The sequence below is a fragment of the Eleutherodactylus coqui genome, chromosome 10 (assembly GCF_035609145.1).
Source record: "Eleutherodactylus coqui strain aEleCoq1 chromosome 10, aEleCoq1.hap1, whole genome shotgun sequence".
Taxonomy (NCBI): Eukaryota; Metazoa; Chordata; class Amphibia; order Anura; family Eleutherodactylidae; genus Eleutherodactylus; species Eleutherodactylus coqui.
In genome coordinates, this window is record NC_089846.1 from 33,846,782 (window position 1) to 33,862,870 (window position 16,089).

Genomic DNA, 16,089 nt, shown 5'->3' on the forward strand with positions numbered 1-16,089 from the left:
TTCAGAGTGCTGTGCTGTCTACCAGAGCTCAAGTAGAGACCTCTGAGAGTTAATAATGCCAAAGAGGTTAGTAGAGATGAGTGAGCGTACTCGCTAAGGCAGATTACTTGAGCGAGTAATGCCATTTTCGAGTACATGCCCACTAGTGCCAAAAGATTCAGGGGTCGGTGGGGGTGAGTGGTGAGTTGCGGGAGTGAGCATGGGGGAGCGGGGAGAAGAGAGAGATCTCCCTCCCCCATTCCTCCCCGCTCTCCCACACCCCCCGCGGGCCCCCGAGTCTTTTGGGACGAGCGGGCATGTACTCGAAAATGGCAATACTCGCTTGAGTAATTTGCCTTAGCAAGTACGCTCGCTCATCTCTAGAGGTTAGTCAAGTTGACCATTAAAGAGTGGCATCAGCACGTGAACCAGTGGGTGGAGGAGCCAGTTCCTTCAGACCGAAACATCTGTTTACAGGTCTGATTGTCCAAACATGAACTTGATTGGAACATAACTTATATGTCTTCACCGACTTGACTCCTTAAAACATAACTTTTAATACTTCTAATGTTAAAATTGAAGGCTTTAAACATTAGAAGTATTAAAAGTTATGTTTTAAGGAGTCAAGTCGGCGAAGGCACTCTAGTTTCCTTTTGATTCCTCTGCCCCTGTGAAGCAAACATAACTTATATGGTACAGATATAATAATATATTAAAAAATCTCTTAATAAAAGTTGGAGATGCCATGGAGTTTTTTTGTAAATAGCAGAAAAAGAGGAGGTGCTAGCTGCCAGGTCATAGTGGGAGGGGACTAGGCACTGAAACTGTAGACTTCAGAAAAAAGGAAGCTTAGATGCAGAATGTGTAGCTCCTCAACTCAAGCAAATTGAACCCTAGCAACCAGCAAGGGAACATGGACAGCCACATAAAATAATACAACAAAAATACCATAATTTGTAATTTTTTGATAATTCATGCCCTTTAATATTCCTATTTAGTATAATAACACCAACTACAGAGGTAAATTACAGACTGAAGTGGCCAAAACAGCTAATTTCAAATTCGAAATATCAAGATCCACTGAAAAACTACTCAAGCCACCACCTTCAGTCAATGTATTCCACTTCTACTATATTGGGGTTGTCTTCAGGAATAAGCAGATAGGAACATCGTAGAGGGTAGTCCACCACTTGAGAGCCAGAATGTCACTGTATCAAAGCCATGCCTATTCTGGCGCACTAACGCCATCCATGTATTACATAGGCAATAGAGTTGAGCGAACATACTCTGCCGAGCTTGGTGCTCGTTCGAGCATTAGAATACTTGTTGGTGCTCTTTACTCGAACGAGCATCAAGCTGTGTTCAACCCTGCCCCAGTTTTTGGCCCCTCCCCACTGTGACGTGCCTGTTTTGGCCACTCCCTGAGAGAGGAAGAGAGAGAGACCTAGAAAAAAAAAAAGCTCGGCACCCGGCGTCCCACATACAAAAATGCTTGAGTCTCCCATTGTAGTCAATAGGGTTCGTTACTCGAGTAGAGCTCTCGAATTTTACGAAAAGTTCGACTCGAGTAACGCGGACGCGAGCATTTCGGTACTCACTCATCTCTAATAGGCAACCCTACATATCCCCATACAGTGGCCATCCCAATGATGCAAATGATTAGAGTTATGGCGTGATTAGATGAACGGTCTTGCGATTCGAGACCCTAAAAGTGGTTCCACCATTGGCCAACAGAGGCTACTTGTGTGTAGTGACTAGAGATGAGCGAACGTACTCGTAATGAGTACTTACGCACCCGAGTACCGCCATTTTCGAGTACTTCAGTACTCGGACGTAAAGATTCGGGGGGCGCCGGGGAGCGGGGAGAGGCGCGGCGGTGCGGGGGGGAGCAGCGGGGAACAGGGGGGAGCCCTCTCTCTCTCCCTCTCCCCCCCACTCCCCACTGCTACCCCCCGTGCCGCCACGGCGCCCCCCGAATCTTTACGCGCGAGTACCGCTGTACTCGAAAATGGCGGTGCTCGGGTGCGTAAGTACTCGTAACGAGTACGTTCGCTCATCTCTAGTAGTGACCTTTTTTTTCCACTTGTTGCACGCGAATTGCTTAGCTTTTTCGGCAACATCCACCGTGTGCCAAGCAAAGCCGGGGAACATTCTCAAAAGGGGAGTTTTCTGAAGAGACAGCCCCTTTAATAACAAAGCTAGCACTTTTTACTGAAAGCAACCAGGATTTCACGTTATCATTGCAGTTTAATTAAAGTCTATACAAGCAAGCTGTCGCCTGACCTTGAATGCTGAAAAGGAAACAAAATGATTTCCTAGTTGTAGTCTCAGGATGAATAGTAGAACAGGTTCAACATAGAATAAAAAAAACTTATTCCACCACATAGAGTACTAATGACTTCTGCCGCGACTAAAAGTTCAATTAGTGATGCTATGCAAAAGGTATACTCAAAAGCCAAAGAACACTTTGTTTCCCTCTCGAAATTTCATTCTTGCCTTTCTCATTATTTCGCTATGTATAGAAACAAGACAGCGCTATTTACTATCTAAATTAATTAATTTACTATATGGATTGGAACAAATTATCTGCCTTTAAATTTCTTTGTACAACAAATTAGAATCTGAGTTGCTGATAATTGCTGTCGGTGCTCAATAAATACTTTCGCTTGTGAACCGGTGGCCATCATGCAGGAATAATCAAGGTGCTCAGTGGTGAGAATACTTCAACCCATGGACGTATAACTATAGAAAAAATTACTGGCATGCCTCCTACTCTTCATGCAACTTTTTTTATTAACCCCTTAAGGACCAGGCTGTTTAAGCCCAAAAGGACCAGACACTTATTTTTTAGAGATTTTACCCACGTGGTGGTTTTGCTGCCCTAATTTTTTTTCAGCTATCAAAATGATTTTTGCTCCATTCCCCCCCCCCCCCGTGACATATAGAACTATTTTATTTCTTCAGTTTTATAGAGGAGAAAAAGCTAAAAAAAACAAATTTTTGAAAAAATTCATAGCTGTTGTTTTTTAAAATTTGTATATTTACCAAATAAAATGAGGAACCGATTCTTGTAGTTTATTTTAGCGGACATTTTGATAGATAATTTGTATAGTTTTGGATGACAGAGTGCATATGGTGACGGTTTTGGTTGGCATCGGTGATGGGTCAATCTTTTTCCTATGTATATATTTGTATTTTATTCTGTAATTTTTTTTAAAATGTATCTTTGTAACTATTTTTTTTGTCCTCCATGACATGTAAGACCTCTGATGGTCATTCACATTTTTTTTTTTATTTCACACTTTTCCACTGTAGCTGGGGCATCCATAAGAGCCCCAGTTACAGGGAAAATCATCCCCCCGTAGTCACAATAGTCACTGGCAGAGCTGATGTGGGGCTGCTACGATCCTGCGCTCTGCTTTCTCTCTGCGCTACATAACTCATTGAGAACTCTGTAGCCTGTAAAGGAAAAGGCAGAAGTGGTGAAAGACCACTTCGACTTTCTACTCAAGGTCCTTGGCTGTGACTGACTGCTGAGAACCCGACATGCTCCTGCTTAATTATAGGAGCTTTAATCCCTCGTCATACATTTGCTATTGGCCGGGAATAAAACCCAGGACCAAGCACTGTAAATTTACTGCCCTTGGTCTTTAAATGGTTGAAGTACACTCATTGTCAATAAAAAAAAAATCAAGCCCCTAGAAGGAGTTGTTGAAATCGAATGAAACGTTATACATGTGATTGTAATGTTGTTAAAAGTTATTGCAATATGAGAGAAAAAGGATAATTTATGGCGGAAAACTGAACACCTGAGTGAAGGCTCTGGTACTCTGTTGTACCGCCTCTAGCTTAGATACAAGATGTGATACGGGCGGACATGGAGGCTCTAGTACCCTGTTGGGCTGCCTCTAGCATGGATACAAGATGTGATATGGGCAGACTTGGAGGCTCTAGCACCCTGTTGGACCACCTCTAGCTTGGATACAAGATGTGATATGGGCAGGCTTGGAGGCTGTAGTACCCTGTTAGGTTGCCTTTAGCTTGAATATAAGATGTTATAGTTTGCATGGAGGCGTGCAGGTTCCATATTGTAACCTGCGGCATATGGCCCACGTTTGCTGCAACTGAGTCCCAAAATTGTGCAAACTCGTAGCCTTTGAAGTTTGCTTCCCAGATGGTCCCATATATGTTATATTGGCGATAAATCTGGTGATCGGGCAAGTAATGGAAGTGTGATAATGTTGTGGAGGCATTCCTATGACCCCCCTTGCTGTGTGCGGCCGAGCATTATCCTGCTGGAAAATGCCTCTTGGAAGCCGCCATGAGAGGAACACATGTGGCTGCAGGATGTCCTGAACATATCACCGAGCCGTCATTGTCCCTCGTACCACTACTAAGGGTGACTGACTGTCGTATGTGATGGCCCCACAGACCATCACACCAGCAGTGGGGACAGTATACCAATCCACAGCAAAAGCAGGATTGAGACACTCACCCAGAGGTCTGTTAAGGGTGTCTTGAGCCCGGTCACCTTGTGTGCCCTCACACATCTGCTGGTTCCAACAACTCCTAACAGTCTGGTCAGAACGATCCAGGTGGCTGGAAATTCGTCGACATGATTATCCAGCTACTCGCAATCGGGACCATTACGCCCTTTATACTTATTTTTTTGTTTTTATTATAGCTTCCGTTGGGCCTACATATTTCTTTTGTTTAGTTTTCTGTATTAGTTGGGATCACTGTTGTACTTTTTAGATTTGTTTTAGCTGTAATTTATGTTTTTATTTTTTTGATCAGGATTAGTGATTTAATTTTCTATTTGTTATTTCCTTGTTCTCATATATTGCTATTGCATGATATGCTTGATGTTATAAAGAATTCTGCTTTGATATTGTTACAGCCGTTACTTGGAAAAGGTCAGTGATGACTGAAACGTCGCAATAATATAGACTTAAAAGTCTGGATGTTACTGAGGCATAATTTTTAGACATGGTGGAAATATAAACCCAGATTAGTAATTATTGGAAAATTATAATTTTATCCTGCGCATTTCGGTTGCGATAAAAACCCTGCAGCATGCTCTATTTTCCTGTGCATGTGCAAACCAGAACACTAGAAATCAAAAGGAATGTGCAAATGTGTGCGTGATGTGCTAGGAGATGCGTGCAACATGTGTAATTGCACAGGATGAAGAGCAAATCATGAACTCATTAGAATAATGAATTATTTCAATGTCTGGGATTATGGGTGCTTTTTTGGTGCACGCAAATGCACATGCCTTGCATACAAAAAGGCACTATAAAATATGATAATGTGTGCACAAAAAAGCAACATTCATTCCATAAAAACACGGTGCTCATACGCGTGCAATGATGGAAACCTTTATATATCTTACAGAAGGAGAGAAGGTGGAGGACATGATAGAAACCTCTATATATGTTACAGGAGGAGAGAAGGGAGAGGGGGAACATGATGGAAACCTTTATATATGTTACAGGAGGAGAGAAGGGAGAAGGGGAACATGATGGAAACCTTTATATATGTTACAGGAGGAGAGAAGGGAGATGGGCGACATGATGGAAACCTTTATATATGTTACAGGAGGAGAGAAGGGAGAAGGGGGAACATGATGGAAACCTTTATATATGTTACAGGAGGAGAGAAGGGAGAGGGGGACATGATGGAAACCTTTATATATGTTACAGGAGGAGAGAAGGGAGAGGGGGACATGATGGAAACCTTTATATATGTTACAGGAGGAGAGAAGGGAGAAGGGGAACATGCTGGAAACCTTTATATATGTTACAGGAGGAGAGAAGGGAGAGGGGGGACATGATGGAAACCTTTATATATGTTACAGGAGGAGAGAAAGGAGAGGGGGGACATGATGGAAACCTTTATATATGTTACAGGAGGAGAGAAAGGAGAGGGGGGACATGATGGAAACCTTTATATATGTTACTGGAGGAGAGAAGGGAGAGGGGAGACATGATGGAAACCTTTATATATGTTACAGAAGGAGAGAAGGGAGAGGAGGACATGATGGAAACCTTTATATATGTTACAGAAGAAGAGAAGCGAGAGGGAGAACATGATGGAAACCTTTATATATGTTACTGGAGGAGAGAAGGGAGAGGGGGGACATGTTGGAAATCTTTATATATGTTACAAGAGGAGTAAAATGAGAGGGAGGACATGATGGAAACCTTTATACATGTTACAAGAGGAGTAAAGGGAGAGGGAGGACATGATAGAAACCTTTATATATGTTACTGTAGGAGAGAAGGGAGAGGGAGGACATGATGGAAACCTTTATATATGTTACAGGAGGATAGAAAGGAGAGGGGGGACATGCTGAAAACCTTTATATATGTTACAGGAGTAGAGAAAAGATAATGGTGGACATAATGGAAACCTTTATATATCTTACAGGAGGAGAGAAGGGAGAGGGAAGACATGATGGAGACCTTTATATGTGTTACAGGAGGAGAGAATGCAGGGGAGGAAAAGGATGTTAAAAAAACATTATATATGTTACAGGAGTAAAAAGGGAGAAGGAGACATGATGAAAACCTTTATATATGTTACTGGATGAGAGAAGGGAGGTGGCAGACATAATGGAAAGCTTTATATATGTTACAGGAGGAGAGAAAAGATAATGGGGGACATGATGGGAACCTTTATATATGTTACATGAGGGGAGAAGAGAGAGGAGGACATGATGGAAACCTTTATATATGTTACAGAAGGAAAGAAGGGAGAACACTATGCTGAACACTGTAAAGATGACATCCAAAAAGTGACAGAATTTCTTTTTTTCCCAACACCTCCAGAAGAAAATTATTAAAAGTTGTTCAATGTGCCCCAAAATGATGTCATTAAAAATACAACTTGTTCTCTAAAACATAAGCCCTGATATGGCTAAGTCGATGGAAAAATTAAAAAGTTATGGCTCTAGGAATGCAACAAACAATAGGGCCTAAAATGGGTACACCTTTAACCCCTTAAGGACATGGCCTATTTTCGACCCAAGTACGCAAACATTTTTGGCGGATTTTAATTTCAATTTTTCTGTTGACACGGTTATATAATGGCTTGTTTTTTGCGTGGCTAACTGTAGTTTTTATCGACGCCAATTTTTGCATACATAGACTATATTGTAAAACTTTTATAATTTTTTTTTATGATCGCAGGGAGAGAAAACGCAACAATTCTGCCATATATTTTTTTTTTAGCGGTAATTATGCAGGATAAATAACACAATACATTTTTCTGTGGGTCAATATGATTATAACGATACAAAAATTCTTATATTTTTTTTAAGCTTTTCCAATTTTCTGCCATAAAAAACCCTTTTTTGGAAATCTATTTTTTTTGTCTCTAAACTCACTGCATTCAACGTCCTATAATTTTTTTATTTTTCCATGGACAGAGCTCTGTGAGGGATAATTTTTTCCAAGACAAGCTGCAGTTTTTATTGCTACCATTTTGGGTTACATACAGCTTTTTTGATTATTTTTATTGCGTTTTGTTAGGAGACAAAAAGCTAAAAATTAGCATTTTGCCTCAGCTTTTTAGCGTTTTTTTTAACGCTTTTTGCCATGCAGGATAAAAAGCATGTTCAAGTTATTGTAAGCGTCATTATGGACATGACAATACCAAATATGTGGGATTTTTTTTTACATCTTTTTATGCTAATATGAATAAAAGCACAAAAAAGGTTTTTTTTTTTTTCATATTGTTTTGTACATTTTATTTTTTATACATTATTTTTATCTTTTTTTTTTCTTTACACAATTTATGTCCCCCTGGGGAACTTACACCATAGCACCTATGATCGCTATGATAAGGCATTGCAGGACTTCTCTCCTGCAATGCCTTACTGCTTGTTATAGCGATCATAGGCAATCGTAATACAGGACTCCTGTAAGTGGCGTCCTGTTATAATGGCAACCAGCCAGACTCTCTACAATTACATCGTGAGTGCCCGCTGACATCACAGAGGGAGCACGCTCCGTCTATGAACTCTTCCCATGCAGCGATCTACATAGATCGCGGCAGGGAAGGGGCTAACAGCGGGGGTTGCATCTCCGATGCACCCCCGCTGTTGCAGCAGTAGGCCAGTTATCAGTGACAGCCATCTCCTGCTGCTGGATAGTACGAGATCTCTTCTGATCTTGCGCTATCCACATGACATAAGGGTATGTCCAGTTGCGAGAAGTACCCCGCCTCCAGGACGTACCCTTACGTTCTGTGGAGGGAAAGGGTTAAGGGACCTTTCACATGGGACAGAATATTCTGCAACAGCATTGTGGAATGTGTCATCCCTGAATTTTGTAGGGTTTACTGTGGATTTTGATGTGGAATTGCTGGCAGAATTCTGCTATTTTCAATTCTGCATAAAAATCCGCAGTGTGGATTTTGCTGATGAATATTCCGCAGGATGGCATATACTACAACGCGATTATACAATATTCCATCCTTTGTGAAAGGTTCCTTAGAGATTAAAGGTGTTATCTTATCAAGACAACTCCTTTTCATATCTGCTATTATGGCATACGGACGTCCTAGAGGTGTGTCTCCCACTCGGCACCGCTATGAGCCAAAATAGAAAGCCGTCAACTTACGATTTGGCAGCTCCGGCTGGTCCATGTATTACATAGACAGCCAATTACTTGAATGGCTGCCATGTAATACTACATTTTTGCTGAAGCAGCTGCTATAGGGTGCTGAATTATTCTGCAAGATGCAGCTTCATCAGCTGCCACTAGAGATAAGCGAGCATACTCGCTTAGGACAATTACTCGAGCGAGTATTGTCCTTAGCGAGTACCTGCCCGCTCGGAAGAAAAGATTCGGGTGCCGGCGCGGGTGAGCGGTGAGTTGCGGGAGTGAGCAGGGGGAGCGGGGGGGGGGGGGGGGGAGAGGGAAAGAGAGATCTCCCCTCAATCCCTCCCTGCTCTCCCCCACCGCTCCCCGCCTCCCGCCCCCCGCCGGCACCCGAATCTTTTCTTCCGAGCGGGCAGGTACTCGCTAAGGACAATGCTTGCTCGAGTAATTGTCCTTAGCGAGTATGCTCGCTCATCTCTAGCTGCTACAGATTTCTACCCTGCAGCCCGCATGTATAGGTTTTTGGTGCAATTTTTTTTGCGTCTTTAGGTGCGTCTTGCGGAATAATTTCGTGCCCACCCTTAGGGGAAATGTATGGCTGGCTACAGCTGATTGCTAAGAGTTTTGTGAGTCAGACCACCTAACTGCTAGGACACTTTCCTCTTAAGAAGCCGACCCATTTGATAATGGTATATTAAGGAAATTGCATATCACAGTTTTCCAAAATTTTAGTCCAGTTAATTTAACCCTTTCCAATCCACTGTCTGACGTCTAAAGACATTCTGATTGAAGGCTGTACAGTTCCAATGTCGGAAGACGTCTGGCAGGGTATTCTTACTGTAGATTACTGGACGCTCTTTTGTCGAGGGCCTCTCCAGCATGTCCCACACTGCAGTACTGGCTCTAGCCCACAGACGGCGCCATTGTATAATGGCAGCAAAAGAAAGCCCCCCTAGGAAACTATGAATCCAAAATTGGATTGCAAAGGGTTAAAAGCAGAGACTGTATGTAATGTGCAACATAAAACATATCCAAATGGTTTCTGAATGGCTTGCTTCATTTTTATGGCAGGTTTTATGTTATTACATTCCCTTCCTTTGCTCGGAGGTCTCTCCCCTTCCTGTGTGGCTATTCTAGAATAGAATATTTAGTCCCGATGTTGTCCAACCAGACTTCCCCCGTCTCTGGGATGGAAAAGATATAGGGAAGTTCATTCTGTAGAGTTTGGCAGAGAAATGTACAAAACTCCCACACAAGATGACACATTCTTGAATTTACACTAAGGAGTCCGAAGCAGCTGCTTCAGTCTTCCATACAAATAGTTAATATGTGTTTCTAAATTCTTTCGCTAACCTTCTGTTTATTTCTTCATGTAATGTGGAAGTATTGCCAAGTTTGCTCAACATAATTGTGTTCTTTTCTTAGTATCATAATTTGGAAGTGATCTGGGTCTGGATTTGTCTGAATTGAGCGCATAGATCAATAGTATATTTAAAAACGGTCTTTCAGAATATTAACTTATTTTGTGCCTTAAAGGGGTTTTCCAGGGGAATACTATTGATGACCTATCATCAGGATGAGTAATCAGTAGTTGATCGGCTGGGGTCTGTCACTAGGGATCCCGAGCGATCAGCTGAGCGGGCGCGTGCTGTCAGTGCCGCAAATACATAGAGGTGGGAGCAGAAGCCTCCACACCAGCGTCTATGTAGTGGCCAGCGCTTGTAACTGCAGGCATGGTTCACACTGAAATCAATAGGAGCCGTACCTGCAGTTACAAGCACCGGCAACTACACAGAGGTCGGTGCAGAAGGTTCCGCTCTGACCTATGTGTTTTTGCGGCACTGACAGCAGGCACCCGCTCAGCTGATCGGTCGGGGTCCTGAGCGACAGACCCCAGCGATCAACTACTGATGACTCATCTTGATGATAGGTCATCAATAGCATTCCCTTGGCAAAACCCCTTTAAAGCCCAAGCACTTTTCATCATTGCATTGCCCAGTTTTAGAGGTCTTGGTGAGCTTCTTGTTTGATTTGAACTAATTCGGACTAAATTAAATGTTTTGCAAAAGTTTGGTGGAACTTTTCAAAAGTTTGCTCAACACTAGTTGGTAATTAAGTTATCAATATATTTTTGAGGAACCCAGAATACTAGAAGGAAAACCTTACAAGCACAGGGAGAGCATAAAGACTTCATATAGTTGTTGCCCATGGTTGGATCTGAGAGTATTATACAGGGCTTTTTTGCTTTTAGACTGTGTTATACACAAGGGTTCAAGACTCGTGTTGGGCCAATCAAACCAGTAAAACTCAGTCTCAGGTAGAACTTTGCAAAGTTCAACTTTTTCAACACTATTAGCTACCTATGAAATTGGTCCTAGTATGCAACTGAGATAGTGAAATTAGATTGGGTGCCCCAGGGACTCGTATCAATGCTGCCAGGCTTTGTAAAGCATCTCAGCACTGGAGGGAATTTATCAAACCTGGTCCAAAGGAAAAAAAATGCAGTAGTTGCCCATAGCCACCAATTGGGCTGATGCTTTCATATTTCACAGGGCTTTTGAAAAAATGAGCATAAACTGATTGGGATTGTTGTCCATAACTTTCCTATTGGACTAGTTTTAATATACTCAATGGGATCTGTGGGCTGATCAATGTATATCAAAACATTAACATGATTAACCCTTTCCAATCCACTGTCTGACGTCTAAAGACATTATGATTTAAGGCTGTACAGCTCAGATGTTGGAAGACATCCGTCTGGGTTCTCTTACTGTATATTGCCAGCCTCTCTGCTGTCGGAGCCTATTTACTGGTCACCTCATGCAGTACTAGCTTTAGCCAGCAGATAGTGCCGTTTTATAACGTCAGAAAAAGAGTAAGCCCCTTAAAAAAAACCAGGATAGAAATTGGATTGGAAAGGGTTAACCTGTCAATATTGTTTTATATCTGTTTCCAGAGATTCTCTAATAATACTGGCATTTTGTGATCTTACCTCTTTATAGCTGTTCGTGCTGACCGAATGCGAGGAGGACGCAACAAGTTTGGGCCAATGTATAAAAGGGATCGTGCCTTAAAGCAGCAGAAAAAAGCCCTGATACGTGCGAACGGTATCAAAATGGAAACTGTCCCACCGATTGTGTCCCAAGCTCAGAGTGACTACAACATCCCCAACAACATCCATACTATTCATCCTGTAAAAAATGTGCCATCAAATCCAGCTCCAATGACACCTGTTGAATATGATAGAGGCCCTTACGGAGTTCCTCCATTGGGAATGACTATGCCCAACCACGCTCCGCTATCTGGCTACCACTACTCCTCGTTCCAGAGCCGTACTATCAAATCTGAGTATCCAGACCACTACACAAATGTGCATGACCCAACTCCTGCAGGACCTTATGTATATGCTGAGCCCTACACCAGCACTTCTCCACCAGACATACCTGAAGTCATCCTTAAGCTTTTACAACTGGAGCCAGATGAGCCTCAAGTAAAGGCGAGGATATTGTCATGCCTACAGCAGGAACAGAGCAAGAGCCGACATGATAAACTCAGCATGTTCGGCTTAATGTGCAAGATGGCTGATCAGACGCTCTTCTCCATAGTGGAATGGGCTCGGAGTTGCATCTACTTTAAGGAGCTGGAGGTAAATAGTTTTTGCTTTTTTTTCTATATAATAGCAACTTATTGTCATTTATTATTTATTAACCCTCTCCAATCCACTGTCTGATGTCTAAAAATATTATGATTTAAGGCTGTACAGCTCCGATGTTGGAAGACTTCCATCAGGGTTCTCTTACTGTATATTGCCAGCCTCTCTGCTATCGGAGCCTATCCAATGTGTCACCTCATGCAGTACTGGCTTTAGCCAGCATATAGCCCCATTGTATAACAGCAGAAAAAGAGTAAGCCCCCTAGGAAAAACCAGGATACAAATTGGATTGGAAAGGGTTAAAGTTACATTGATTTCGTCCTGCTACACTCTGATAGCTTTGAGTCCTAAGCACAATTGCAGAAATGATGTCCAAACATGCACTGGCCAAGCTGGTGCCGACTTTGATGCAGATTTTGGTTGGGATCTGTAGCAGACTTCACCCTCCTATTGAAAGGCGTTCATATTTTACACTTTAAAAAAAATATATAAAAAAATAATGCTGATTTTGGTGCGGATTTTCCATTGCAGAAAATCTGCACTAATTGTGCTACGTGTGAACATGATCCTAAAAAACACTTTGAATCCATACCTTTGTTAACAAGTGTTTAAAAAAAAAAAAAATAGCGGGGGACATGTACTAGTTGAGATATGCCAGAGTTGCGTCCAAAACTGGGCATAAATGTCTTGCATCACATTTGTTTGAGACGCCTTTTTGCGTCTGACTCACTTAAACTGCAGCAATGTGCGCCAAAATTGTGTTAGCAATAAGTAAGCCAACCGTTGGTATAAAGTTAGACAAAAGTTTCTGAAGATGGGCCAAATCACAAAGAGTGAGACGCTGTGATAAATCTAGTGCATTTCTGGTTCACATCGGCGCAGGAACCTGAGTTCGGAGCTTCAATTGCAGATGCGGCACAAAATATCGGAAAAAATAGCGCTGCATGTATCATTTTGTCAACCGGTAAAATGCTGGGCAGCTGAGCCGATACTAAACAGAATTCATTATAATCAATGGGGTCCAATCAGCGCTGCCCGGTTCAGTCATAAGACTCGTCCAATTGGCCAGGGATTCCCCTTTCCTGCTCCCTGCATGGATGAGCTTTGGACTTTTGTGCGAGTCTGTGCATATTTTACTGTATTTTTTGCATGCACATGCCGTGCAGATTTGCGCCAAAAAGCATGCAAGCCGGCTCCTGTTCATTTTTAATGGGCAATTAAATTTAATTAGCTTATTATGTGCATGTAATAAATACAGAAATAGAAGTTTTTCTTTGCTCAACCGAAATGCGCCTGCAAAAATGAATGGATTCTATTCACTGCGCTTGCAAAATTTGCAAGCGCAATACTCAGCGCAAATATGTTTGTATGAATAATCCCTATGGAGGGATTCATACAACTGTAATTGCATGTGCATTACACAGTGAATAGAACCTGTCGATTTCAATGGGTTCGTTGACGAGCGCATATTTTGCATGATCACGCCAAAAAAACAAACCCCAGCATGCTCTATTTTGCTGTGCATTTTCGCCAGAAAATAGTACATATGGAACAAATTACATTAATTGGTCATTTTCAAGGGCTGACAGCATTGGTGTATGTTTTATTGTGTACAGCTGCGCAAAAAGTTCAGTAAAGAATGCTGTTGCAAATGCAAATATACAACAGTCAATGAGTAAAGAGGCAGTACAAATGCAAGCGCAAAGACGCATTCGCGTTTGTGAATCTAGCCTTAAACCACATCAAAAACTGCACATGAAGAAATGCAGTTTTGACGCATAGAAAACTACATCAAATACCGCAAAACTGCATACGGTTTTCCAAGTGCGTTTTTTTGTATAAATTGTCTAGAAAATTAAAAAAACATAGGTTGGCAACCTGACATGGGTCACGCCGCCAATCGCATAATCTAATGCAGATATTCACCCATAATGTAATCGTGGGAACTGCCGTCTGGCCGTGTTCAGATGGTGCAGTTACTGCATCGAAAACCACAGTAAGGGCGCCTGCAGACAAGCGTAGGCGTATATACACTTGCATGAGCATGACGTCACTGCGCTGTGAATGTAGCGCTATCACGTGCTTTCGGACGCACTCTACTATGCTTTTTTGCAGGGCCGTTCACATCGGCACAGGATACAGCGGCGCCATTGTTAAACCGACTGATCAGCCTAATTAGTCCCCGATGTTCTCAATGTCGCCTGGTCGCTCGCCTGAGTGATAGAAGGGAGTTTTCAGGGAGTTGGACAACTTTCTGATGTCATTCCTTGCTAGTGTTCATTCTGTAATTCACTTTGGCAATCATACGCAGGTCTTCTGCTATGGATATCCGCTCGTGGAATCCGACTCGTTCGTGTGAGCCTGACCTAAATATGGATTTGCCTAGGGATGATTCCAGATGACTATATTGTAGTTCTATGATCGGCCCACGTTCTGCGCACCATAATAGAGCTGATGTATATCTATGTCACCTGAAGCACGTCAGTATATATGGATCCGTATTACGGACGTGTTTCTATATGTTCGTCTGAAAGAAGCTGAATAGAAAATAATACCAACGAATGCAAATACAGAGGCAAAACTGAAAAAAAGTCAAACGTTGCTTTTTTGAAAAATGCGGCCATGTAAATAGAAATATAGATTTACATTAGCTCTCTATTAAAGCACGAACCAAGTACGGAGTCAAAATTTGCTCTTCTAGAAAGTGGACTAAAGATCAACAACATGAAAACGCATAATTAAAAAAAAGTATTTCTCATGTAAAACTGCTAAGTAACTACATACATTTGGTATCATTATAATTCTAACAGACCGTAGAAAAAGTTTACATATTTATTAGACATGAGCGAGTATACTCGCTAAGGCACATTAGTAGTGCCTTAGCCGAGTATCTGCCCGCTCGTCTCTAAAGATTCGGGGGCCGGTGCGGGTAACAGGTGAGTTGCGGCGGGGAGCGGGGGGGAGAGAGGGAGAGAGAGATCTCCCCTCCGTTCCTCCACGCTCTCCCCCGCCGCTCCCCGCCCCCGCCGGCCCCCGAATCTTTAGAGACGAGCGGGGAGATACTCGGCTAAGGCACTACTCAAGTAGTTAGCCTTAGCGAGTATACTCGCTCATCTCTAATATTTATATCAAACAGTAAACAGTGTTGAAAAACAAATAAAAAAAAAAACAATGACGGAATTGCAACTTTTTTCATTAAAACAATCCTGAAATAGTGCTTCATAAGTAATCACATATAACTTGAGAAGTCGCACTGACTGCATTGCTATCCCATTTTTCTGTGTCTAGAATAGACAAAAATCCACAAAATAGGACTATTTCCCAAAACATATGTTTCCAGTATCTGCAGGTGTTGTAGGAAGAATCCTAAACTTTGTGTAGTTTCTCATAGAGCTACTCTGTATGCAGAGAGAATAGTCATCCCTCTTCTAAATGCAGTCTTAGGCCGACTTCACACGAGCAGAAGCAGATTTGCGCATGCATGAGCGCTGCATTTTTGCGGAATAAGCTATGGTTATTTTACTGTACTTTTCGCGCCTGGAAGGCATGCTCATCTGTGCACCGAAAACACCGACACGTCGATTTAAGGGGCTCAAACAAGTGAAAGTGAACGCCATCTTCGGTCTAAACGCGAGCCAATGACTTAACGATGAATGAAAATCATTCGCTTTTCCTTTGTCGTCCATTGTACAGAGGCATAAAAATCATTGTTGGCTCATTCGGCTTAAGCAACAATCGTTCAGTCCCTCTCATTAGCTAATACAGAGACTGAACGATTCTCATTTGAACAAGCCAATGATGCATCTGCCTGTCTGAACAGGCTGCGCGAGGGTGAATGACTTAGCAGTG

General features: G+C 42.3%; 1 protein-coding gene across 1 annotated transcript in view; it reads left to right on the top strand.

Moving 5' to 3' along the window:
* The window catches only part of NR5A1 (nuclear receptor subfamily 5 group A member 1), a 128,797-nt gene that overhangs the window by 24,771 nt on the left and 87,937 nt on the right, over positions 1-16,089 (top strand). Inside the window, exon 3 of the mRNA XM_066579778.1 lies at positions 11,591-12,234. Coding sequence (XP_066435875.1) covers positions 11,591-12,234 — 644 coding nt within the window. The remainder of the gene's footprint in view (positions 1-11,590; positions 12,235-16,089) is intronic.